Below are 25474 nucleotides of genomic sequence, written 5' to 3'. Positions count from 1 at the left end.
CGGGTTCGGGTATGGAGGCGGGTTTGATATAATCCGACTCACACTAGACCCGAATACCCGTTTAAATTAATATATATTATATATATATGTATATATATAGTAATTATATTTATTTATATTAAAGATTCATCAGTCAATCCACCGATTTTCGGAGTTTTCAATACATATAATCATAAATTTTAAATTTAAAGAAAACGATGGTTTGTATATTAAAAGAGAAGAAAATATATAAAACTTCATTATATATATATATATATACACACACACTTATTATAAAGCGTGAATAATTTTTCTTATTGTTCATTTAAATAATTTTTTAAATATTCATAACTTCAATGAAACAATTTCAATTTGAAAAAATTCAATTGTATATGATAATTGAGTATTTGGCTAGGGTATGAGTATCCGATAATTCGATGGGTATGTGTATGGGGATGAAATTCAATACACGATGGGTATGGAGATTGGTATGAGGATGAATTTAATAAATAGATATGTGGATAGATGTATGAAATCCGACCCATACTCTGTCCATTGTCATCCCTACTTACATATGGGTATTTGTCTATTTTACTTTTAATTAGTTAAAAAATTCATAAATTCTCATCTCGTCACTCAACTCAACTATCACAATTTCCTTCCACTCTACCAACGGCAATAATCGAGTTTTGAAACTCCACAACGCAGCGACACAAGTTTTAGAACTTGTACTCAACACCCACTCTCAAATCACGCGACTTACAAAAATTTATCTACACAATATTCAAATTTTTTCTCTCACCAACAAATTGTGTATGTTCTTAAGACTGTAGACGAGGCTCTAAGTTGGAAGAAAGCTGTCTTTGAAGAGATGAATGTACCGAATAAAAATGGAACATGGGAAATGATGCAACTGTCTGAAGCAAAACTAACAGTGGGATGCAAATGAGTTATCGCCATGAAACCCAATTTAGATGGATTGTTAGAACGTTATGAAGTTAGATTTATGGCCAAAGATTTTACACACAGATACATGGGATCGACGACCAGGAGATCTCACTAGTCGCAAAACTGAATACTGTCAAAATACTGCCATCCTTGGCTGCAAATCTTGATTGACACTTGTATCTGATGGATGTAAAAAATGTCTTCCTGAATGGATTCATGGATGCTCTACCAGGCTTCGAAAAACAATTTGGAGAAACAATATGCACATTAATTAAGAAGACTACATATGGTTTAAAACCAATGTTCTAAAAAACGATAGGCAGTAGGCGGATGACCACCCAACATCTAGCGCCTAAGCGTCTTCTCTTTTTTTACCTAAATAACTAATTCTTCTTATTCATCTACATATTTCTCCAATAGTTCTTGTATATCATATTCAAACTCAAATTGATCTTTATTTTATATAAATTGATTGAAAAATATATCAAATAATATTTTTTAAAAAAATTAAAATTAAAAAAATAAAAATTCTATATATTAAATTAAGCGGCCGCCTTGGCGGTTTTAAAAATTGGGGCTAGCGCTTGGGCGGTCCTATACGACGCTTTTTAGAACATTATTTAAAACAGTCATGAACACGAACTTGGCTTGAGAAATTCTCGAAATTAGTACAGAATTCAGGTAATGCCGAGGCAAGTGCTGCTTATATGATTATCGAGAAACTCCAAATGAAGTTAGACCATCCATTTTCAATCAATCTTATGTGGACTAGAGAGACACTTCTAAAGGCACATGCTTGGTTCTTTTGTTCCTCTCAAAATTTACTTCCTCGGATCGTTTATATACATACACTCACGAAACTTTATTTGTTTAGATATTCATGGAACTTCAGATTGGAAAGAAGCACTATCATATTGCAGATTAACCATTCCAATATATGAGAGCACGCATTTATGGGCTCCACACTTCTCCACAAGATAACTCGATGATGGTCCATGGCTATACTGTAAAACAAATATTTGCTCATGCACTAAAATTCCAGTTTTATGATTATTTGATCATGTACTGGAATTCCAGTTTTATGATCAATGTAGTAGACAAAAAACTGGCTATATGGGAGATAGATATATAGGTCAGTCTTGTGTCCACTGACTAGCACCCAATTCACTGCTTTTCTTGGCCATTTGACATGTGGCGTTTGATATATTCTGCTTTTTGGCTTATATATTTCTTGGTCGTTAAAAACTAAAAATATATGGTTCTTGAATGTACTATTCGCTAGGCGTGCCTTTTCTTTCCTTGTTTTGAATGCTGAATTCCCGCTTTAACACAGGTGTGTATCCAAGATTCATTCCATTGCTTGGATGGCAATATTATACATGTGGAAAACTTGAATGGTAACAATTTTTTATTTCCCCTTTTCTTCTATTTGTGCAACTAGCTTTGTTCATCTTCTTTTCTGAACTATTTACTGCTGTCTATATGACGAAATCAGCTAAAGCCGATTCATACATTACCAAAGGTGTTATATTTGTCTACGTAACATTCTTGTTTTCTGTTTCTTCATTTAATTCCCATGCAATTCATTTTTCATTTTTTCTTATAATGTTTAGTTCCATTGATCAATGCCCAGGAACTGCAGCATTGCTGATGCTCTTGATTTTACAGGCTGCTTGGCGAGACAGAAGAAGCAGTTAAGTTGCTAACCAAAACTTGGGACTTATTACGAATCACTCATGGATCAAAGACACCTTTCATGATGGAACTTGCGGGTAAGTTGGAACTTGGAAGAAGCTCGTGCAGAGGCTTCGTACAAGCTTCGGCCTCAGAACGACCATTTTTGTGGGTAAACGTTATGTCGAGTAATATTAAATCTATTTTTATCAAACTTTATTTAATAATACTCAGATTATCTTATCTATAATAATTCTTTTATTAAATAAAACATAACATTATTTTATTAAAAAAATTATATTAACCAGTTTTTATCATATCACATCAAATATTATGATTAGAAATAAATATTTACCATAACTAATAACGATCGATACAAGAAGTTAGGAAAACTAAGGTAAAAAAAAAAACTGCACAAGAAGTTATAAATATACATTATAATTAGATTGAATTAATTCAAATAGAGTATAATAATTATACATAATTTAAAATTACCTTATAAATTCAAATTATTTTAAAATAATTAAACTTCACAACATTAGATAAACATATATATTATGAAGTCAACTGGCTCATCATTGATATTGCGTAGTCTTTCTATATATGAATCTAATGTCAAGCTTTATTTAATAAATTGCATATATTTAGAAAATATTGATTGCAACAATTCCCAACTAATTAATATTATTTTGGATGTAGAGTTTACCTTTGGCTTGCTTGACTTGCAAGCTTAACATTATTTGAGAACGACTTTCTTGTAATTGGCATACCTTTCTTGATACACAAAACAAAACAAGAAATCAAATCCATTCTTGAATTCCCAACTTCATGCCATATCTGAATTTATTTACGTGTTCAACTCGCTGGATCCAGTAGATATGCACAGAAACTTTATAACCAAGTTTTAGTTTTTAGTTTTTTTTTTGCAAAAGATCAGTAAAACAGTGGATTGATATCTCACAGAAGCAAAATATCCAAAGATATCATAATATTTACAGGTTCCCACGCAAATTTTTTTCCTCTCTTGGACACACACATGCACAATATACTCATGAAAAATGGAATACAAAAACCAAAAGTAAATTAGTACTCATCCAAGACTCATTCCCGCAGCAAGATTTTCAGCCAACAGCAAGTCATCGAGCATCACCTTCTCTCCAAACCTGCAAGAAAACCTGATCTCACCCTGGGAATTTACGCAGCCCTTCTGCACGGGGAAGCTCAGGATACAGCTCCCACCCATAGGCTTAGCGAATTCGAACAGCTCTTTCATGGGAGTATGTATTTCTCCAACGTATCTGTCTCCCAGCTTCCTTTTACAGTACAGCTTGATCACCAGCATGGTGTTGTAGTGCTGTATCATGGATTCACTTATGGTGTACTTCATGGTGAAGTTCCAGGTCGGGTTGGTCTCCCCATGCCCATCTGTCGGGGTCCGTTTCTCCGTCTCCTGGTTGGTCGACCCGATCGAAACCCGGGCGTGGACCTTCATCTTGCCCAGGATGCGCACGTTTTCCAGGTCGTGTGCTGATATTAAGGTTATCTCGAATTTCCTGCACTCCATGGGATTGATTAATGGTCAGAATGATCTGTCTGAGGATGATATAGATACATACGAAGTATATATATAATAAATCGTTGGAGGAGAAGAAGAAGAAGACTAGAAGGAGATGGTTTGTAAACATATAAAATTTCATCGAAGCTGCGAGCTGAGGAAAAATAAATATTTGCAAGATTCAACTTGTGACTTTTTAATACAATAATATTCGTACATAATCAGATTTTTTAATTCTATAAATTATATAATTTATTGGTCGTTACAAAAATTTATTAAATATCTAATTTAATATCATTCAAATAATTTAAGCCTTTAAATTTAGATTTTCAGACGAAGGAAAGATTAAATAGACATTTTGGCTGATTGATTTCAGCATGACATCGAAAAACTCCCTCGCAATTTCGTCATTAATTGGCCGCAAATTAAGACTTGTCGATTTTAAAATATTTTCGGATCCGAATTAAAATCAAACTCACTTCACTATACATTTTTTTGATAAATGATTAATTTCATTTTTACTGATGAAGATTAAGTCATAAAATGCAACGAAATTTATCGGTTTTTGGATAATCATAAGAATCACTTTATATATTGAAAATTAATATAAATACATAAAGGAATAGTAAAATCCAATAACAAAGATGATGATTTTGGAAGTTTGACTAGCTATAATTAATAACTTGAGATAAAAGTGGAATGAAAAATTATTTTAAATTTTCCTTAAAAAAGAAATTAATCAAGGGCCATAAGTTATTCTTAATTTCACCGAATTAGTCCCAACACACATTTTTAGTGTCCGCCTTAAGAATGACACAATCATATCCAATGTTGCAATAAGGAAATTATGTCAGTTTCTAGGATGTAGGAATATTAGTAATTAATAAACAGATTAATAATTTTATTTTATTTTTCCAAGAATAAATTAGATTAATGTTGTGCAAACTAATTCACTCTTTTTTTTTAAAAAAAAAAAATTTAATCATTGGTCAATTGGACAGCCTACCTCGACTCCGATTGCTCCAGAGTCCATATTTATAAACCTAATTTATTATCTGGCCCTAGTCGATGTAAATTTTTCATAGACGACTTACCATAAAATTAAATCATATCAATTTTTTTTTCACCTTAAAGAAAGGGATATGCATCTCTCTACTTTTACTAATCATGATGCAGTGTATATAATCTTAGTTTTTGTTTGGTTTGGAGGATCTCTTTGGTATATCTTAAATCCATCACCCATCACGATGATGCAAAAAATAATTAATTCAGATTTAAAATAATGGATTTATCGAAACAAATTTATCACGACCGATATATCATTCACATTTCGATTTCTTTTGGTCTCTTAATACAATATTTTCTCCTACATATATTATTTTCTCTTAGATACAGTGTCTGATATCATGGCATGTATACGCAGATTAATATTACTTAGTGTATTGAGAAGACATTTGATTTACTGTCCATCTATCTATTTGTCAATATAATAGGCTGTGAAATTGCAATGCAAACTGCAGAGAAATCTGTCTCTGAATTAAAACAAAAAACAAAGATGAAGTATGAAATATGTCACTGAATTTTTTCCTTCTTCGTTGAATCAAAATTTAGACGGAATATGACTATCCATCATCATCCAAGGATTATATTGAATGTATAAACGAAAGTCAACCATATGAAACTGGAGATTAATTAGCTGACAAAAAAGGGGCGCCAACCCTGTCGCGAGGAATCAACCGCAATTCCGAGCAATGTTTAAGAAATACATTTCCTGGAAAATCGATCAAAATTATGTGAATTGCAGTGTGGAGAAAAATCTTCAGGATGTGAATACACAAATGGCAGCATTCCAACTTCAAGAAGCAGCCAAAAAGTGACAAACCAACATATCCGTGTAAAATTCTCAACACGGTTTTCATATGGTTGAGCATCCAGAGTCTTACTTAGTGGCTTTCTTTATAGTCTGCACGTGAACATACCAAGGAACACACAGATCCCAAAAACGCATCGTTCCTACTTTTTTAGGCAGATTACGAAGCACGTGGTTGTCTGGTGGGTTTACAAAGGAGAACTGGCGGACGATGTTAACCAAAGACTGGCCAAACTAACAAGAATTCTTGGAATGCCGTGGGCATCTTCCATTCATATCGATTTAGGTTTTTCTGCACCATATTTGGATGTCTTTGTTGTTTGGGGTATTCAAAAATGTGAGGAAAACAAGAAGAAAACAAAAATAATGGCTTGTAAAGGCAAGTGTTGAACACTTTTTCCTTAAAAAGAATTTGTCCTCACAATGTGCTAGAGTTGGTGGCAATCTTCTCCCAAGATATAACTCCAACACTTGAATAATGAGCACTCAAATATTCAAGTTCTATCACAAGGAAATGAATAAAACTTTCTCTTTTAGAAGAAGAAGATGCAAAATGATGTAATGTTTTTTTTTTCTTTTGATTTTGAATAATCATGTATTTAATGATTTTCATGTGAAAAGACATGATCTTTCATTCATATGGTGTCCCTTGACCATTGTAACTGACCACAATCATCAAACAATGCCAAGGAATTGAAAAAACATCAGAAAAACCAGAAGGGACACGAAAAAACGTGAAGGGGCGCGTCCAGGCGCCCCTGTGCGCACGCTGTCGAGCGCTCTCGGCAGCGCTTGGCAGCGCCAGCCGAGCCCGCTCAACAGCTCCTGCCGAGAGCGCTCGCAGCTCTCGGCAGGCGCGCGCGCATGTGCGCGGATCCGCGCGCATGAGTGGCATGCGCGAGCACCTGCGCACCGATTCGCGCGCCTTCTACAGTAATTTTTTTTCCGTTTTTCGTCCCTTACATGTTCCGACTACTCGTTTGAGTTTCTTTCAACATTTGATGAACTCGTTTCGAGTTTAATTCAGAACCACCGAACTTAATATTCGTTCATTAAGCTTCGTTTTTCTTTTCGAATTTTTCCAATCAAACACATTGATTAATTTGCTTAATTTTCATTCATTAAGCATCAAAATTTTCCAACAGTCTTTCCCAAGTGAATGAAAAAGAAGCAAAGAGAAGTCAAATTGAACGTTAAGTACTGGCGCCAGTAGAAGGGGAGATATAGAAATCGTAGGGCTTTTCCCTCCATGCCATGAGATGAGCCTAGTGCATTAGACCAATGGACTCTGATTAAGACCATAAACTATTTGAAAGATTTTAGGAGTTTTGTGATTGATGGTATTTAGTTTTCTTCCTTAATCAACCCTCGAATATGTTATAAGATATCGAAATGATCTTCGAGTTCTGGGGAGTATTCGCAAAAGAATATCACTGAGAGGGATCTCGAGGAACGTTGCTTGGTCAGTCTGACCAATTAGTCATTTTAGAAAAAAGAATGGACGATCGGGCTTCAAGCAGCTAATCCACGGAAGTGGAATATGACCCTAATCTCAATTAGTTCTATACATATAAAAAATCAAACAAACCGAGTTGAAGGAAGCCAGCAAGGTCCAATAACAGCTGCTAATTATGTAAAAATCTTCTAATAGAGTAAGAGTTTGGACATTAATTATGTGTCCTAAGAAAGTTAAACTCGAGGTTGGACATTCTGTGTCCTAAGGAAGTTAAATCAGATGTTCAATTCAATAAGCTATAAAGAAAAAAATTAGGAGGAGGATCTAGCGAAAATACTGAACATAACAAGGCAAAGCAAGAACACTGCAATTTGCTTTCACTTCAATAAAAGCTAAAAAGATGTTGACAAAGATGTTGTAAGTGAGTGTAGATCATACCAGCTGATTGATCTCTTTCGCGTCCTCAGATAATGATAATCGATAGGCAGAAACGTCACTATATTCTGTGTAGAAAAGATGACTTTCTAAGATAATGAGCACATCTTCACACATAAGATATATTGCAAGAAAACCAGTATATATNAAAAAAAAAAAAAAAAAAAAAAAAAAAAAAAAAAAAAAACCAAATCTCTACATGAAATTGTAAAAGCCTCAAGACCATCCAAGAAAGTGGCATTTGCATCATTGGTATTCCTATCGAAGATAATGAATAAGTTTTACTAATACCATTTTATAGTAAAAGATAAATTATAGAATCTTAAACCATCCCAGAAAGCTCAATTTGTATTTTCTAATGTCTATCAAAGAGAATGAACTTTGATCATTTTCATATTTTTACAGACCTGAACTAAAATTTTATTGAGTTTGCAAACTAATTTGATGTGGTGGAAGGAAGTTAATATGAGACTCACGTCTATACTTTCCAGGGCCACGTTGAGCATCAAAATACAACTTACAACCAGGGACCGAACCAGAAAAATGATGGTAGTGGAAGAAAAAATATATTAAAAATTTTAGGGGAGCAAATGCAAATTTTAAGGGGAAGAAAGTTACGTCTAAATTAGCATTTTGTAACATTTCAACCAATTCCTTATAATTCATCTTTTGTTACTACTTGATCTATTAACGTGATATCGGATATTACACTGACATATTTTTTTTTAATATTATTGGATTTGTAATTTCATTGACAATTTTTTTTTACTCAATTTCTCTGGTAAATTTCATACCAATTATAACTTCTGTTAACATAATTTCCATTTTTTTTATATATATTATTGGATTTGAACTTTTTAATTGATATTTTTTTAACTTTCTATTAAGTATATACTACACATTTTGTTATTTTAATTTAAAAAATAAATAACAGTAAGTATTTATTATTATTATTATTTATTTCATTTGATTTAATTAAAAAATCTATATTTCATTTCACAATAATAAAGCTTTATTTTATAGTAAATAATAAACAAAATATAAAATTTTTTTAAAAAATTATTTTTGTGTACAAGGCAAAGGCGTAAGCGACTCTGTCCCCTGGATTCCCCTCCCTTCAGTTCCTTTTGTTGGCTGCTCCCATTTCCTCTCCAGCTGCGCTTTTCTCCTATTATCAGAGTGCCGAAGTTTAAAGGTATGAGATTATTTAATAACCAGTTCGTATGTTTTCGATTTTTTATTCAGAATTTAGAACGCTGTTCAGTAATACATTATCGGATGTGGGGCAGGAAAAGAAAAGAAAAGAAAAGAAAAAAATAGCTTATATTTTGTGTATTTTTCTGAATGAGTACATTTCTTGTTAGGAATGTTAGTTTTTAGTGTATTCAACGTGTTATTCTGGAGTCTACAGGAAAGGGAGAAAGAAATTCAGGCAAAGTTTGAATCTTTTTCTGAATTATTTTTTCAACTTCTTGTATAGTTTATCAATATTTTCTGAATTCGTGTAAAACAGGAATTAGTAGAGGTGATTAAATGTTAAACCTTTGTCCCAAAAGATTTTTATACTGAATTGGAAGTTGTATTTTAGTTTTTGATTTTTTATCATTGATTGGCACAATATGGCCTTATGATTTCAGATAGCTAGAGTGACTTAAGTTTTCTATAGCTACAGGTTAACGAGTCTTAGATAATCTATTTTTATGGATTGGATTATATCTTCTATGTTATTGTGATTGCAGCTTGTCTTAATTTGGCTAAATCGTGCATTCCTGACCTTACTGTTTCGAATTTGCTTGTCAAGATGGCTATCATACCTTGCGGAAGCACACAGGTGAACTGGTGGGGAGTTCAGTCTCAAGCAGTTGTAAGAAACTCAGTTACGAGTAAATTATCAACATCTTCAGATATGTATGCCTTTTTCCCTAAAATTTTCTTCACATCAACTTACTTGGTACCATCTTCAGTTTTATTTGGTGCTGCATCTACCGAGAACGTTGTTCAATCTTGTGCTTCTGCATCTACAATATCCTTAATCGGGTCAATGTGTAATGTGGCAGTGTTATGGTCTCGCTGTCTCACCAACCTCTTGTCACTCACTACTGATGTTTTGTGCACATCGAATTTTCCAGGATTGCGCTGGTCTTTTTAGATGTCAAAATTTTCCGTACATTTGAATGTATGGATTTATGCAATTTCACTCTATTCACTAAGACTCTTCAACATGGTATTTACATCTTAGGATTTTTATACGATAAGGCTTTGATTTACCTCTTATTGCTTAAAGGTCCTTAAATAGATGTTATATCATTGCGTGGTCATACGTTTATGGTATTGCTTTCTTATGTGCAGGAGGCTGGCACCACAGAGTTCCGCATTATTTTCTCAAAAATCATTGAACGCTCTTTTTGGTTCAGTGTCATATAACAGTTTAGCTTCGAAAAGAGGAGCCCGTCTCATTGTGAGAGCTGATAGAGTAAGATATCTGAACAATAATTTGTTTATTGTCGTGATGACCTTGTTCATATTTTCTGATAAATTAGTTACATAGCACACAAATGACGTGCGTTGTAAACTGCTTAGTTTGAATAATTATATGCTGTCAATCCAATCAAGTTGATTTAAGATTGGTAAAATTTTCTCAATAAAATCAAATTAAATTTAGTAAATTAATAAATTCAAACTTCGTTTAAATAATGGACAAAAAGAGTTATTCTAATAATTCAAATGGTGATATTTGAAAGAGATCAAAGGTCTCTTGTTGGTGACACAAAAAGGTGACCAAAAAGCCTTATGTGGGCGCTGTTACTTGATATATGATGTATGAATATTTTAATGTCAACAACGGGTTAATAATTGAGAGTTTAGCACAGGACCATCCTGGAAGAGATTTTTAGAGTGTGACTAGTGCTGCTAACCTTCTATGATAACTTCACTACATGATTTATTTTTGTAGAGAAGAGAGTGGAGAATCCTTCCATTCTTTATGCTTTTCACATGTAAATAACATCTTACACACAGGATTACTATTCGGTGCTTGGTGTGTCTAAAAACGCTAGCAAGTCGGAGATCAAAAGTGGTGAGTGTTACCTTCGCTCTTTTTCGTTCTCTATTGTTATTCTTTTTCCTGTTAATTTTAATATCCTTATTATCAACTACTTCATGTCCCTGATGGAGTGACAAATCTTGTGAATTTCCTTCTGTCTCCCTTCACTTAAATATTTCACTCATACGTCAACAACCTTTTTCTAAATTTGTTAAGATATTGTGTTAAGATTGAGACTTGGATCTGACTCAACCCCAAAAGTTAGCTCAAGGGGGAGGAATGTTCAATTCCATATATGCAACTCTCAGAAACTCTATCCAACCGAAGTGAGAGATCTTAACACATCCCTCACGTCCAGGAATGAATAAATGGAGACATTAACAGGTGACCCAACTATGGGCAGTCCAACACATAACGGTGGGTCTGGGTTTTGATATCATGTTAAGATTAGGACTTGGACCTAACTCGACTATGGGCAGTCCAACACAAAACAGTAGGTCTGGGCTTTGATACCATGTTAAGATTAGACCCAAAAGTTAGCTCCAGGGGGAGGATTGTTCAAGTCCATATATCCACCGATGTGGGACATGTTAACATATTACCGTACTTTGTTGACTTATCTGTAAGATAAAGGGGGAGAGGGGTTATAATACGAGGACTATCACAAATACATAAAATATATGAAAAATTGAAAATATATTATTATGGAAATCAAACAAAACTGATCCTCTCGTTGTAATGAACGGAAAAGAAGAAAGAATCCCGTTACCCTGTCCCTTTTCTCAAGGAAATACTCAATCTCCTTGCCCTTAGCCCAAGCTAGACTAACACCAGAAAAATTTCCTATCCCCAAACAACCCATTTCTATTTATTCCTCCCCCAAATCTAGAAGCTTATGGTTAATTCCAAATATGGAGACTTGGGCCTTTGTTTCCCTTTTCGGTCTAGGTCCACGGTAATTGTAACAGGTTCCTTTCTTTGCAATAAAATTTATTTTGCCAGTGCATTGTAATATACTAGAACTGGAAGATGTGAAAATATAGCCATGACATTTGATTTCTATCTCACTATTTACATCACGCATTGTTCAGTTTTCACGCTGGAAACTGATTTTCAAATCTTTTTCATTGACCACACTTTTTTATGCTGTCTCCCCGATTAGTGGCTAATCGTTTTCATTTTTCTTTGATTTGTGCTGCTTACTTTATAGTTTTATTTTGAAATAACCCCTACAGAATCTGGGTTTAGAATCATCAGTTTTGTGATTTTATTCCATGAAGGCTGCTTGTAGATTTTGAATGAGTTCCTTGGGCCATATCTCTTTTGCTGTTTACATTTGGATTCCGTTCCTTCATCTGCTCCATAGTCCATTGGAAATGAGGACCTCTCTGGGTTTTTAAATATGTTCTGTTAGTTTCTTATTTTTAAAGGAAACTTTAGAATTAGGTTTCATTAGTTATTCTTTTCTTTTTCAGTGTATAGAAAGCTTGCAAGGAGCTATCATCCAGATGTGAACAAGTAAGTTGTTCTACTGTGATTTTTATTGGTGTTCAACTATGATATTGATATTGTCTGGTTACTTTGGATCTTGGTAAACAGTTAGACGAATGTTTAACATGAATTTGAAATAAAATTTCAGAAGAAGACAACCTGAAAGTCGTTTCTTTCTGGTTAGATCCTTATACCTAATGTAATGAAAAGGCCAAAATAATCAATCACCTTTCCTCTTGAGACCATCATATTTAATGAAACTATGGTTAAACCATTATAATTTTTTTTATCTCATAGTCCTGCAATCTTAGCAAATGCTAGGGAGTATCACAGAACATTAGAAGCGGGTGTTTATAGTCCTTAAACAAGTCTTCGATGTCGGCAGAAGAAGTTCGCCCACAGATATTACTGCATACATATTCATCGACCCTCTCAATGTCAATGTACAGAACTTTATAATTTAGGACGATAAGCGTATTGGTACGGAGGACTCTACATTAGCTTCATCATTCTATTGTTTCCCTTGTGATAATTGTCTTTGCTTGATATGACAGGCACAATCTTGTTTATTAAAATTTTGTATTTCAACTGCAGAGAGCCGGGAGCTGAACAGAAATTCAAAGAGATTAGTAATGCTTACGAGGTACCATATTTCATCCTCGCTGTTCATGTTTGACAGTTGTGCATGTTATGGCTATGGTGGCTTATAGAATCTGAAAAAACATTGGGTAATTTTTTTTTACAGGTTTTATCAGATGATGAGAAACGTTCCGTTTATGACAAATATGGGGAGGCTGGGCTTAAAGGTGCTGGCGCAGGAATGGGGGTAAGTCTTTTGTTTGTGATTTTTTGCCCGATAGGAAAGTGAAGACCATAGAAGAGGAGCCACAAATTGCTTGTTTGAATGGCTGAAAATCTTGAGTTCAAACCTAGATAGTAGTTTGTTCTGTATATGAACACTTGAACGTATATTACTTTCAATGTCAGGATTTCAGCAACCCGTTTGATCTATTCGAGTCCTTATTTGGAGGAATGGGTGGCATGGGAATGGGAGGAAGAGGCTCTCAGAACCGAGCAACAGAAGGTGAAGACCAGATGTATAATCTGGTTTTGAATTTCAAAGAAGCTGTATTTGGTGTGGAGAAAGAGATTGACATAACGCGTCTCGATAGCTGCAGCACCTGTGATGGATCAGGGGCGAAACCGGGAACGAAGACAACCAAGTGTACCACATGTGGTGGCCAAGGGCAAGTCGTATCATCGGCGAGGACCCCTCTAGGCGTCTTCCAACAAGTCATGACATGTTCTGCATGTGGTGGTACCGGAGAAATCGCTACTCCATGCAACACATGTAATGGTGATGGTCGAGTGAGGAAGTCAAAGCGTATCAGCTTGAAAGTTCCAGCAGGGGTGGATTCTGGAAGTCGTTTGAGGGTTCGCTCAGAAGGAAATGCTGGACAGAGAGGGGGCCCTCCCGGAGATCTTTTCGTGATCATAGATGTTCTTGCTGACTCAGTTCTGAAAAGGGATGACACCAACATCCTTTACACCTGCAAGGTTTCATATGTCGATGCCATTTTAGGAACAACAGTGAAGGTACCTACGGTAGATGGGATGGTTGACCTTAAAATTCCATCAGGTACTCAGCCGGGAACAACACTTGTCATGGCAAAGAAAGGCGTACCCCTTCTCAACAGAAACAATATGAGGGGTGACCAGTTGGTGAAGGTTCAAGTTGAGATTCCGAAACGTGTAAGCGGGGAAGAAAGGAAACTCATCGAAGAACTTGCTGAGTTGAGCAAGGCTAAGGCTCTCAACGGTAGGAGATAAGTGGTGGTTTTCTCTACGCATTCTATAACCCATAATAATTGGGGCTAGTAATTTAGTTAATTAAGGCAGATGAGCAAATCTACTCAATATACTTATAAGAACTTCAGGATTCCTACTCAAATGCTCTGATGTGCGTACACTCTCGGTCGTACCCACGAATTCATCGTGATTCACACCGAGACTATAAGTCAATATAAATCAAATACTCAGCCACATGGTGAATCCATCAGATTAAGTTCCAAAAACTTATTTGTATTCAAGTACTTAGAACATATGCCAAATTGCACTTGCGGTTATAAAAGCAAGAATTGTCATCCCCCATCTATACCGGGGACTCGATCCCACTGATCCACTGCACAGCAACTTCTGGTTGTGATATGTGCACATAGTTTGCCCCCTGCAAAAATTACCCCCATCACCATGGAAATTCAGTGTAAAATTCATGTCGAAAGAGAAACGGATGTGGCAATAGTGGCAAAGTATGTACCTTGATGAGCAGAATGCAACAACGTAGTCGGTTCCGGAACACGTAAAAATACTGGTCGGGTCATCATAAGCATAACTATATGCCTTGGGGCAAGCTTGTTTAAATATCCTCGAATAATAAGTAGGCTTGCATGTAGATGGATTCCCATATACCCCCCGGCAGCAATACTCATCTGTGTTGAGCACGTCACAGGCACTTCTGCAAGCCACAGTCCTTCCGCCCCCTTTCACGGCCAGTTCAGCCGGGCAATTCAGCCTCAAGTCTGAAAAGCAGCCTGCAACACTACAGTTCCCCCTCCCATTTATCGGTGTCACGGTCATTGGCAAGTTAAAGCCATCGACAAGGCTAACGTCATAGAAATCTGTGCCAGCCAACGTGAATTCGGCTAATGAGGCTGGTGGTTTTCCTGATGCGGCGCATTTGAGAGAAGTGCCGCAGCTACCAGTTTGGCAGGAGCCGTTTCCATTCCGGTCGAAGTTGCAGCCGGTTCGACCCCATATACGGCCTGACCAACTGACTGGCGCGACAAGTACCTCTGTCTGCCCAGGCTTGAGGGAGAATCCACCGCCGCCGAAGTTCTCACCGGGTGTGATGGCTGGCCAGATTGTTTCCTTGCAGTAGTTTACTACGGTGAAGATTCTCGCGCATTCCGAAAATTGTAGTCCTGCTCACGCATGCATGTACTAGTTAACCCACAATACATCATTAATCTTGCAACAAGTCCACTATTAAAATTTTTATTTAACATTGTTCTTACAAGATTTATTTCTCTCTATGAATAATAGAGGAAGACATAAACTTGCAATAGCGAAAGAGAGAGTAAATTAGTAGTACCCGTTATCAGTAGTAGTAAAATGGAGAAAATTACTGGTACATGAAAAAATCTAGAGGCTGCCATTGTTTCTAATTCGGAGCTCTAAAATTAAAAGCAGAAGACATGCATATACAACATTAAGTGGCACCTAAATATTGCATGCATGGACAGGCGAAGGGTACGGAGATCAAGAATACGTGCATGCAAGGGAAGTGTAATTTAAAGAGTTAATCGTTTTTAATTACTTCTTTAAATAAAAGCAGATGGTTTATTCTTTTCGTCAATTTTTGCCGCAAGTTATAAGCGGATTCTATTCCATTTCATCTTTCTACTTAACAATTGGACATGAACCCATTACATGAATCTAGAAGAATATATATAGATTTTATGGATGAACGGGTACCGTCAGGATTAAACTAATGGTGTATTTGGTTTTTGAAGTATTCTCCTATACATTCTTAACTTGTTTAGTAACCCTGCCATCCATTTTCAAAATTCTAAAAATAGAGTTATTTAAAATTCTTCTATTCATCTTGGTAGATGTTACTTATATGAGTAATATCTCTATCAACTCAACAAATGACACGCGTACAGAATGATGAATTATGACAACTCATACATACATCAAGATTGAATAAGTGATTATAACATACATGTCATGTATTGAGTAGATAAAGACATTAGTTATGTAAACGATTGATTGTCGCTTTGATCAAATTACAACTCCAACGCGTGGCAATAAATTATTAATATTAAGGAGAATGTTGGAGAGCTTTCACTTGTCTTATTCAATGTACTTGAATCGGAGGGTGCTAGAATATAACTAATGTTTGTTAAAACTTCGTATCGAAATCATCGATTTTTAAAAAAATTAATGAAACAAATGAGTAGTTTTTTTTTACTAATACAGGATCGAAAGAAAGTGATTGTTTTTTTATTAAAAAAAAAAGAAAGAAAAAGGTAATGTGTAAATTACTTCAGGAGAGGCATCTCTTTTGGGAATCCAGTTGGCACACGTGTGGCATTAATGATGTTAAGCACTTCGCCTATCCCTAAATAATCATACTCTCCATATTCCATTAATTTTTAATCTAAATAATTTTTGCCCTCCAAATTAAAAAATAATAGTAATTGACATTTTTTTTTCGTTCTTTTTTGTAATAATACTTTATACTTTGGGCTGCGTGTATTCATGCCTGTCCACGTATTAAATTTGGGCTCGTGGGCCATCCCGCTCGTGCGTCCATGCGAGGTCAGGCCCACACCTTAAAAAAAAGCCTGCAGTGTGAGATTAGAAATATAATCTTGATTAGAGTGAGCTTAAATTTATGCGCTATTTGTTAGTTTCTATAATAAGATATATAATTTCGGTCGAGAAGAGACATGATTCAATTATTTATTCAATATGTATTCACAAGTTTATTGTATATTTTCATTTCAAAACAATTTGTCGAAAAATGTTAAGATTGAGATCTGTACCTAACTCAACCCCAAAAATTATATCAAGAGGAAATATTGTTCAAATATATATATAACTTTGAAGGAATTAATCCAGCTGAAACATTTTACACGCTCCGTCATTTCTAATAATAGACAACTGGAGTTTGAAATTTACCGAAATTATACGGTCTATATGACAGTCAACATATAACGGTGTGTTTGGGCTTTGATATAATGTTAAATTGAGACTTGTACTTAATTCAACTTCAAAAATTAGTTCAAGACGGAATATTGTCCAAATACATATATACAACTAAAAAAAAATTAATACAGAAGTAGTACATTTGATTTAAAAAAAAAAGGAAATATTTATCCCATCGTATTAGTAGGTGGGGTTCACTCATTATATACACAAAAATAAGGAGCAAAAATAGGCTAAAACACAACAATATATATCACACAAAGAACTACAGAAAAGGGAGGAACACTTCACTCATCATCTCCTCTCACACAAAGTGACCATAGTTCAGCAGCCATGGCTTCGGAGAAAGTGGAGACTGTAGTAGCCGGAAACTACGTCGAGATGGAGAAGGAAGAAGAAACCGAATCCAGCTCTACTAAGAGCAAGTTATCGATGCTGTTTTGGCATGGTGGTTCAGTTTATGATGCATGGTTCAGCTGCGCTTCTAATCAGGCACATTTTAAGCTAGTTTTTCTGGCTGCTTATGTAGATTTATTACTGTAATTTGTATGGTGTTTTCTTGCAGCAATTGTATGAAACGAATTAGTTCGATGTTTTTTTTATGATAATCAATTTATTTACACGGACAGGTTGCACAAGTACTGCTGACGTTGCCTTATTCATTTTCCCAACTTGGGATGGTTTCTGGGATTACCTTCCAACTGTTCTATGGTTTAATGGGAAGCTGGACGGCTTACCTTATCAGTGTTCTCTATGTAGAATACAGAACTAGGAAGGAGAGGGAGAAGGTTGATTTTAGAAATCATGTAATTCAGGTATTAATCAAAACATTGGCTAATCATATAATTTTTTTTATAGTTTTATCTTTTAGCTACTTTTTTTTCTCTCGAGTTTTTCTTGATCTGAGAGGGGTTTTGATATTTTTTCTACTCGAAAATTTTCTTGTCTAAATTTCATTAGCATATTCTTGAAGCTGATGAAAATGTGATTGATTATCTGCAGTGGTTTGAAGTTCTTGATGGGTTACTTGGAAAGCATTGGAGAAACATAGGCCTCTTTTTCAACTGCACTTTTCTTCTATTTGGATCTGTCATTCAGCTCATAGCATGTGCAAGGTACTTCCTCATGATGGATCTATCGAGTTATACATATTTTTTCTAAAAATTCATGAAGGATCATCTCATGGCCGATCCGAGTAGGAGTGTTTCTTTTATTTGTTGTAATAATTCTATGTATGTTCATAATTTTATGTTTGGATTTGCAGTAACATCTATTACATAAATGACAATCTTGATAAGAGAACTTGGACATACGTGTTTGGAGCATGTTGCGCCACCACTGTGTTTATCCCTTCATTCCACAATTACAGAATTTGGTCATTTTTAGGACTAATTATGACAACTTACACAGCCTGGTACCTGACCATAGCTTCCCTTCTCCATGGACAGGTGAGTTTTTTTTCCTCATCAATATTTGCTGATCAGATAACTGTATATATATATGTCTATTTATTAAACTAGGTTTACATTTGGCTCGATCAACTTGGTTCTTTTTCAATTGATGAACATGTAAATCATTTTGGATAATTTTTGGTGAATCAAGGTTGAGGGAGTGCAGCACTCGGCACCTGCCAAAATGGTTCTGTACTTTACTGGGGCTACAAATATTCTTTATACATTTGGGGGCCATGCTGTGACAGTGTAAGTTCCCTACCAAGTTTTAATATACAGCATTTCCAAAAAAATACCATGATTCTTATGGTCAATCCATTTATTGACCATAGAGCTTGATAAGTAGTTACTGATCAGCGGGTTCGATGATAGCGTAAAGATTGAACTATCTATAATTTCAGAAGTCCTTGCAAGAGATTATGTACAAAAACTGAACTTTGGAACTTGTTGCTCTTTGTTTTTAACTACTAATATAGGGAAATAATGCATGCAATGTGGAAGCCACAGAGGTTCAAGCTAGTATACTTGATTGCAACAATTTATGTATTGACTTTAACCCTGCCATCAGCCAGTGCTGTTTACTGGGCTTTCGGAGATATGCTCCTCAACCGATCCAATGCCTTTGCTTTGCTACCAAAAACTCGATTTCGAGACACTGCTATCATCCTTATGCTCATTCATCAGGTATAATTCGAGCATAATCGATCAAGACTAGATCTAACAGGACAAGCAGTAATTAATTCCAGTCCACCTTCGAATATATGTAACATCTATGCTCGTAGCAAGAGCATATAATGTCGTCATTGAATAAAATTGCATTCTTATTTTCTGTGCAGTTTATTACGTTTGGATTCGCTTGCACCCCTCTGTACTTCGTGTGGGAGAAGTTCATCGGTGTACACGAAACAAAAAGCTTATTGAAACGTGCCATAGCGAGATTACCAGTGGTTATTCCGATATGGTTTCTAGCCATTATATTTCCATTTTTCGGACCAATTAACTCAACTGTCGGATCTTTGCTTGTTAGCTTCACCGTGTACATAATTCCTGCGTTGGCTCACATGATCACTTTTGCTTCTGCTTCTGCCAGAGAGGTATATCACTATGTTTAACGTTTGATTTTATTCAAGACAAACAAAAAACTTTTTGAGAAAATATTACTTTTTCTCTCAATTCCTAGTTGAATCATACGATTCTTGATTTACCTTTATCATCACTTTGAAATTAATGTTAGGCAGATAATGAAATAGACAACGCATGCGTTTCCTTCACTCCCCACAAACAAAAAAGTCGAGGGGAAACATATATAAAAGAAAGTTGGGTTTGAAAATACTTTCAAGAAATGCCTTTTATCTATAGTACTTGGTGTTTGACTAACATATCATGTTCGAGACTCAATTATAACAATATGTTCTCAGATCTACGTGTGTCTTCGGTGTGGGGCCCTTGATTTCTTTTATACAATTACAATATTTAGTTTTTAAATTTTTTTTTTTTTTGGTTGTTGACAGAATGCAGTGGAGAGACCTCCAAAAGTTGTTGGAGGGTGGGTTGGCTCGTATTCGGTGAACATATTTGTGGTGGCATGGGTTTTTATTGTAGGGTTTGGATTTGGAGGTTGGGCTAGCATGGTCAATTTTGTTCATCAGATTGATACTTTTGGACTCTTCACCAAATGTTACCAATGCCCTAAGCATAAAGCTTGATTGTTGGTTAATTAGATTATTATATAATATGATATCAAGAATTAATGGTATTAGAATTAATATAAGACCAAAATTTACATACAATATGGGATTTATAAGCGTGTAAAAGGATGCCATTTGTAACATCTTTTTTCTTCCTAATTACTCTTTCTTGTAATGATTTCCTTTAACATGCCTGTGTGCTCGTTTTATGTGGTGGATGTTAAGAGGTCAAGTACTGTAAATTCCCTTTGTTTTTTTGGGAATATATTTATTGTTTGATTAACCCAATCTTTCTGGCCTTGCATTTATATATATAATCCACCATTTCTTAAATTTTTTGTTATGTATTTTACAAGGAAAATATATTTTTATTTATACAAATTATAACATAATATAATATTTATTTTTTTAGAGATGAAATTCATGGAAAAAGTAAAAATATTTAATTTTGATAAGAATGGGATCTTGCAACATCTTATTTTTATTTTTTGGAAAAAAAAAAGATCTTTTATCTTTTTTTTAAAAAAGAAGATAGATCTTTTGTGTAGGGACTTTCAAAATGTTCAGATATTAGAACCCACGTGTGATGTCGAGTCAATGCGACATGGATTCTGTCCTAATTTTTAAAATCTTTGTTAGGCGATTTCTCCAATGGACCACTTGGTTTGACAAGCTAACATCACCTTTTTTTTTTTTTTACAAGATAAAAATAAATACAGCTAACATTCATTATTAAAGTGTAATCAAATAATTTAAGCACGATTAACAAGGAACCCAAATTAAATAGAGCAGCTCTCTTGTGAGATGATCTCATGAATTTTTATTTGTGTGACAGGACAACCATATCGATATTCACAATAAAAAATAATACTATTAGCATAAAAAGTAATATTTTTTTCATGGATGACTCAAATAAGAGATCCGTAATACGACCCGTGAGACCGTCTCACACAAGTTTTTGTCAATTAAATAATTGACATAGATGCAAATTCAAACATTATTTTATCACAATAAAATCTGGATTAAATCTTCCGATCAGCTAAACTTGTGATCAATGAATTTTATCATGTCGCTAACCTTATAATTACAAAGAAAAAATTTAAGGAAAAATAATATTTTCACTATAAAAATAAAACTGGATGGAATTTGTATATTGATTAAATAAAACCAAATTTCAAAAGAAATCAACCCAATCAAACTGTGTGTGTATTACTAAACATAGAAATATCACTACATAGATATATAGATAGATAACAGAACTAATGAGTTTTGGTACACTAAGTATTCTATGTTATTTTTGTTCAATCGTTGATATAACACCAAAAAATGGTGACCTAGGATAAAAAAATTTGTTGGCTTGTAAGCGATTGAACAAACATATTCGAATATTATAAGCTAACGTACAATAATCAAATTTTTACAAGTTAGTCTATATATATATAATTCACCCGAATAAAGAAACGAAAATGACCCACCTCCCACAAACACACGAGTCCCTATCCAACTTTTGGTATGGCATAACAAGAACAAACAAGCCAATCCATTGAACTTGGTTATCATAAATATTTATCCAAATTCCTAAAATCCATCCATGTCTTGGATTTACACACATTGTAAGCATATGATGCAGAGAACCAAAATCTTTGATCATCAATTCAGGTCTGCGACACTCTCAGTGAAGATAAGGCACATGGCTTTGGGCCCCTATTCTTGCCTTCCCCACGTCTCTTTTTTTTTTTTAAAAAAAACACTTTTCAACACATCAAAGTCGAGTCACTCGCTAATCTTTCATGTGATTTCGGACTGCCCAACATGTCCCTTTTCGTGGTGTGGAGGGACAATGGAATCGGGACATAATTCTGGCAAATCAATTCCTCACTTTCATTTTTGTTTAGGGCATCTCCAACCTTCCTCCATAATAGAGGATTCCTCTATTATGGAGGATGAAATCTTCTCCAACCGTGCTCTATTTGTTTCCTCCATTTTAAAGTATGCAACAGTGATTATCTATTTATGGAGTATTGAGAAATAATTACAAAATAGATATTTTAAAATTGCAGTATAGTTCTTTTGAGAAAAAATTTGGGAAAGTTTGACTGTTCATCGATCGACTGGTGGCTTGAAGAAAAAAAGATCGACCCACACACAAGCTTGGTCGACTCAATCACCCACACTTTGGTCGACCAAAGCAGATTTAGTCGTGCTTTGGTCGACCAAATCTGCTTTGGTTGGTACTTGGTCTACCAACCAAAGCACCATGCTTTGGTTGTGCTGCTATGATATGCTTTGGTCCACCAATGCTTGGTCGACCAAAGCATGACCAAAGCAGCATGGTCTGCTTTGGTCGACCAAGATAAAGTTTGGGTCGACCCATTTCATGTTGGGGTCGATCTAATATTGCTTTTGAGTTAAATAATATATTATGAAATTAATTAATTATATTTGTGTTTATTTGTATTCGAAAATGAAATAAATTAAAAAAAATATTTGGTAATATTTAGAGTATATGGGTTGAAAATGAAATAAATTAAAGAAATAGATTATTTGGTAATATTTAGATGATATGGGTTGGAGAATGTTTTTGAAAATAGAGATCATGGATCTCTATTTTGGAGGATAAAGGATGAAAAATAGAGGATATGGATTGAAGATGACCTTAGAACTAGCTGTCAATATAAGCTTACACAAGATCATAATATTAGTGTCGAATAAACAATATTCAAGTTAGTCGATGAAACCGAGTTTTGACATATTACATTACTAAATCCAAGATATACCAATTTACGGTATTGAAATAAAAAATTTCCTTTACACAATTAGGATAAAAATTCCAAATGACTAGAGTGTATCCATAAAGTCCATTTTCTGAATCAGGAGTCCTTTGAAAAAGTTCTGGTTTCCTTGTCTTTAATTTTTATTTTTCTGTCGAGTCCACTGATTTAAATTTTATTAAAATATTAGAATAAAATTATAAGTATTAGGTGAGCAACACAATATGTCGAATCATCTAGAACTATTAAAATAATTCTCCGATCCCTATTATTAATTACAAGTTCCAAGCCTGTCTTGGCCTTTTATATATGGTGGCAGCTGATGCTTGAATGGGGTTTTTTTTTTTTTTTTGTGGGGGAAAAACACAATTTTATATTTAATAAATAATTTTTACAAAAAACCTATTTTAAAATAAAAACCATTTAGAAAAAAAATAAAGTAATTTAAAAGCTCATGCAAAAAATAATTTTAATCGGAGAGAACAATGATTTTTAAACATGTTTTATAATATAATTGCCAAAGTTAAAAAATTATTTAATTTTAACTAAGTCCGTCAAATTTAAGGTCCAAAACAAAGTGGGTCTAAAATGAAACGGGGCGAGTTTCAGATTTGGTAAAACCCGCACCATTGTCCCCGATCGCTGGGGGAATCTTGTTGAGCTTGCATAAACGTAGTCTTTATATTTATCGGGCTTATATTATGGTGGCCCATCATCTGAAAGCTTAGCGATAGGCCCAACTTCGGAATTTGGAGACGGGTCTATAAAAACAGGCCAAGACACACCTGGTTTGGTCCTTGTTTACAGTGGATCTTTGGAGCACAGCTTCGTATTTTCCATTGCTTAATAATATCTGGCCATTCAAATTTACACACACACACTAATGAGCCAGGTAGATGTCAAGGTGTCCCGTCCCGTACACTTTAAATATTTATTTTTCAATTTTTTTAAAGTAAAATCCAATCCCGATTGAATTGACCAAGAGAGCAGAATCCTGATCATTGATACTAGCAGCAACATGTATCCAATCAAATACTGGAAAACATGATGTTATGCCACGAGTTTGATCAGGTTTTCTTCATCGTTCGATGATCGAGATGGAGGACCGGACCTGCAGCACCACCCCGTGCAGGGTGGTGGCCGCAAGCTGCTCGTTATCTGACCGGACAAACTGGAGGAATCGTGTCCTTGTGCTTGGAGACTGAAGCTATATATGGATTGCACTCTTTCTGCCTCCATATTTTCGTGGTTTTCGGTGAATCTAGGTGCTACGTACTTTTTGATATCGTATGTGTAACTGTATTGCATGAATTATATGTAGGGAAAATAGTTTACATAGTTTATTGCCTAAGAACGAATATTTTTTATATTTTCAAAATTTGGACACAAATTTCGAAATTTTGAGTTAAGAAATACACTGATTTTTTTTAAGTGATGATTGAAGAATATTTTTTTTAGAAATTGTAAATACTCCTTCAATTTAGGTAATTTTTGTGAGACCGTCTCACCATTATTAATTAATTGAAAAAAATATTAACATGCTTTTACCGCATTTTTTTTTGTGACGATGAAACCCGTAGTTCTAATTTTTTTGTGTATACTGAGTAATATCTTGAGCTAACACACTAACATGTAAACCATGTTAACTAGATGTATGGCCTAAAAATTATTTTAATTAATTAATTTGGGGTCAATTAAATTAATTATGTTAAATGGGGTAGTGATTATCGGTAGTTTGAATGTGAATTTGGGGCAAAAAGGGTCAAAGATAATGCAGGAAAGAGGAGGAATTTGCTGCCCCATGTTCTGGTAGTAGGAAGCAGTAAAAGTTTCTGCAACTAATTTTTGCAATTTTAAAGTTCATAATTTTAGCTTTATTTCTAGATTCCACAAATTATCACTTCTAGCTTCTAGAGCTAGTTTTTATCTTATTCTAGTTGTAAATTAAAGTTGTAATTAAAGTTTATCTTGATATGAATTAGTTCTATTATCATTTGTTGAATCTTTCTTTCGATACTTAACCGAAGAGATTAGAACTAACCGTCAAACCGAGAGCTTACAATTGCTCGAGTAGACGTTAGAAGTTTTTGTATGTTAATTCAGATTTCGGTATTTATCGTGCCTAACACACTCGCAAATTAATTTATGCGGACATTAGGTAAACTCTGTGCGACAGAGTCGTTCGATAAAATTTTGACAGAGATAATCGAACTCTTGATCATTTCTCAAACAACACTCAACAACCTTTTTGTTTGTAGAAGTCGAGTCGATGTATTAATTAATAACTAAACTAAAAACTGAGGCAAACTAATTTGAAAACCAAGTATCTACTCTAGAAAA

General features: G+C 34.6%; 4 protein-coding genes across 5 annotated transcripts; 2 read left to right on the top strand and 2 right to left on the bottom strand.

Moving 5' to 3' along the window:
- Window positions 1–3691: 3691 nt before the first annotated feature.
- On the bottom strand, window positions 3692–4165 carry LOC140961084 (protein SRC2-like). Its single transcript, XM_073419395.1, has one exon. The coding sequence runs from the start codon at window positions 4163–4165 to the stop codon at window positions 3692–3694; it is 474 nt and encodes a 157-aa protein (XP_073275496.1).
- Window positions 4166–8982: 4817 nt separating this feature from the next.
- Window positions 8983–14526, top strand: LOC140961355 (chaperone protein dnaJ A6, chloroplastic-like). 2 transcript variants are annotated; one of them, XM_073419827.1, is made up of 8 exons: window positions 8983–9112; window positions 9719–9825; window positions 10267–10390; window positions 10936–10993; window positions 12436–12478; window positions 13046–13094; window positions 13197–13277; window positions 13439–14526. In XM_073419827.1, the coding sequence occupies exons 2-8, from the start codon at window positions 9719–9721 to the stop codon at window positions 14279–14281; spliced, it is 1305 nt and encodes a 434-aa protein (XP_073275928.1). In that variant the 5' UTR covers window positions 8983–9112; the 3' UTR covers window positions 14282–14526. The 2 variants fall into 2 exon arrangements, with proteins under 2 accessions (XP_073275928.1, XP_073275929.1); XM_073419828.1 differs by having other exon boundaries at window positions 8986–9112; window positions 9657–9825.
- A 19-nt stretch (window positions 14527–14545) lies between these two features.
- On the bottom strand, window positions 14546–15716 carry LOC140961356 (pathogenesis-related thaumatin-like protein 3.5). The gene is made up of 3 exons (XM_073419829.1): window positions 15603–15716; window positions 14769–15432; window positions 14546–14678 (listed from the first exon to the last, which is right to left on the bottom strand). Exons 1-3 carry the CDS (start codon window positions 15664–15666, stop codon window positions 14546–14548), a joined length of 861 nt encoding a protein of 286 aa, XP_073275930.1. The 5' UTR covers window positions 15667–15716.
- Window positions 15717–17464: 1748 nt separating this feature from the next.
- On the top strand, window positions 17465–20572 carry LOC140960809 (auxin transporter-like protein 3). Its single transcript, XM_073419089.1, has 8 exons — window positions 17465–17716; window positions 17854–18039; window positions 18227–18339; window positions 18489–18672; window positions 18827–18924; window positions 19152–19359; window positions 19512–19769; window positions 20187–20572. The coding sequence occupies exons 1-8, from the start codon at window positions 17558–17560 to the stop codon at window positions 20379–20381; spliced, it is 1401 nt and encodes a 466-aa protein (XP_073275190.1). The 5' UTR covers window positions 17465–17557; the 3' UTR covers window positions 20382–20572.
- The last annotated feature ends 4902 nt before the right edge of the window (window positions 20573–25474 follow it).

The sequence above is a fragment of the Primulina huaijiensis genome, chromosome 16 (genome assembly GCF_012295235.1).
Source record: "Primulina huaijiensis isolate GDHJ02 chromosome 16, ASM1229523v2, whole genome shotgun sequence".
NCBI lineage: Eukaryota > Viridiplantae > Streptophyta > Magnoliopsida > Lamiales > Gesneriaceae > Primulina > Primulina huaijiensis.
The sequence above is the reverse complement of the archived record's forward strand: the minus strand, read 5'-3'. Positions and strand labels throughout refer to the sequence as shown.

Bases quoted from the DNA above. Each gene is read 5' to 3' on its own strand.
- LOC140960809 (XM_073419089.1), top strand. From the start codon at position 17,558: ATGGCTTCGGAGAAAGTGGAGACTGTAGTAGCCGGAAACTACGTCGAG. The intron at 18,925-19,151 runs GTAAGTTCCCTA...CTACTAATATAG, and splicing joins GGGGGCCATGCTGTGACAGT to GGAAATAATGCATGCAATGT. The intron at 19,360-19,511 runs GTATAATTCGAG...TTTTCTGTGCAG, and splicing joins TCCTTATGCTCATTCATCAG to TTTATTACGTTTGGATTCGC.
- LOC140961084 (XM_073419395.1), bottom strand. From the start codon at position 4,165: ATGGAGTGCAGGAAATTCGAGATAACCTTAATATCAGCACACGACCTG.
- LOC140961355 (XM_073419827.1), top strand. From the start codon at position 9,719: ATGGCTATCATACCTTGCGGAAGCACACAGGTGAACTGGTGGGGAGTT. The intron at 10,994-12,435 runs GTGAGTGTTACC...TTTCTTTTTCAG, and splicing joins CAAGTCGGAGATCAAAAGTG to TGTATAGAAAGCTTGCAAGG. The intron at 12,479-13,045 runs GTAAGTTGTTCT...TTTCAACTGCAG, and splicing joins TATCATCCAGATGTGAACAA to AGAGCCGGGAGCTGAACAGA.
- LOC140961356 (XM_073419829.1), bottom strand. From the start codon at position 15,666: ATGGCAGCCTCTAGATTTTTTCATGTACCAGTAATTTTCTCCATTTTA. The intron at 15,433-15,602 runs GTACTACTAATT...ATGCGTGAGCAG, and splicing joins TTTACTACTACTGATAACGG to GACTACAATTTTCGGAATGC. The intron at 14,679-14,768 runs GTACATACTTTG...TAATTTTTGCAG, and splicing joins GTTGCATTCTGCTCATCAAG to GGGGCAAACTATGTGCACAT.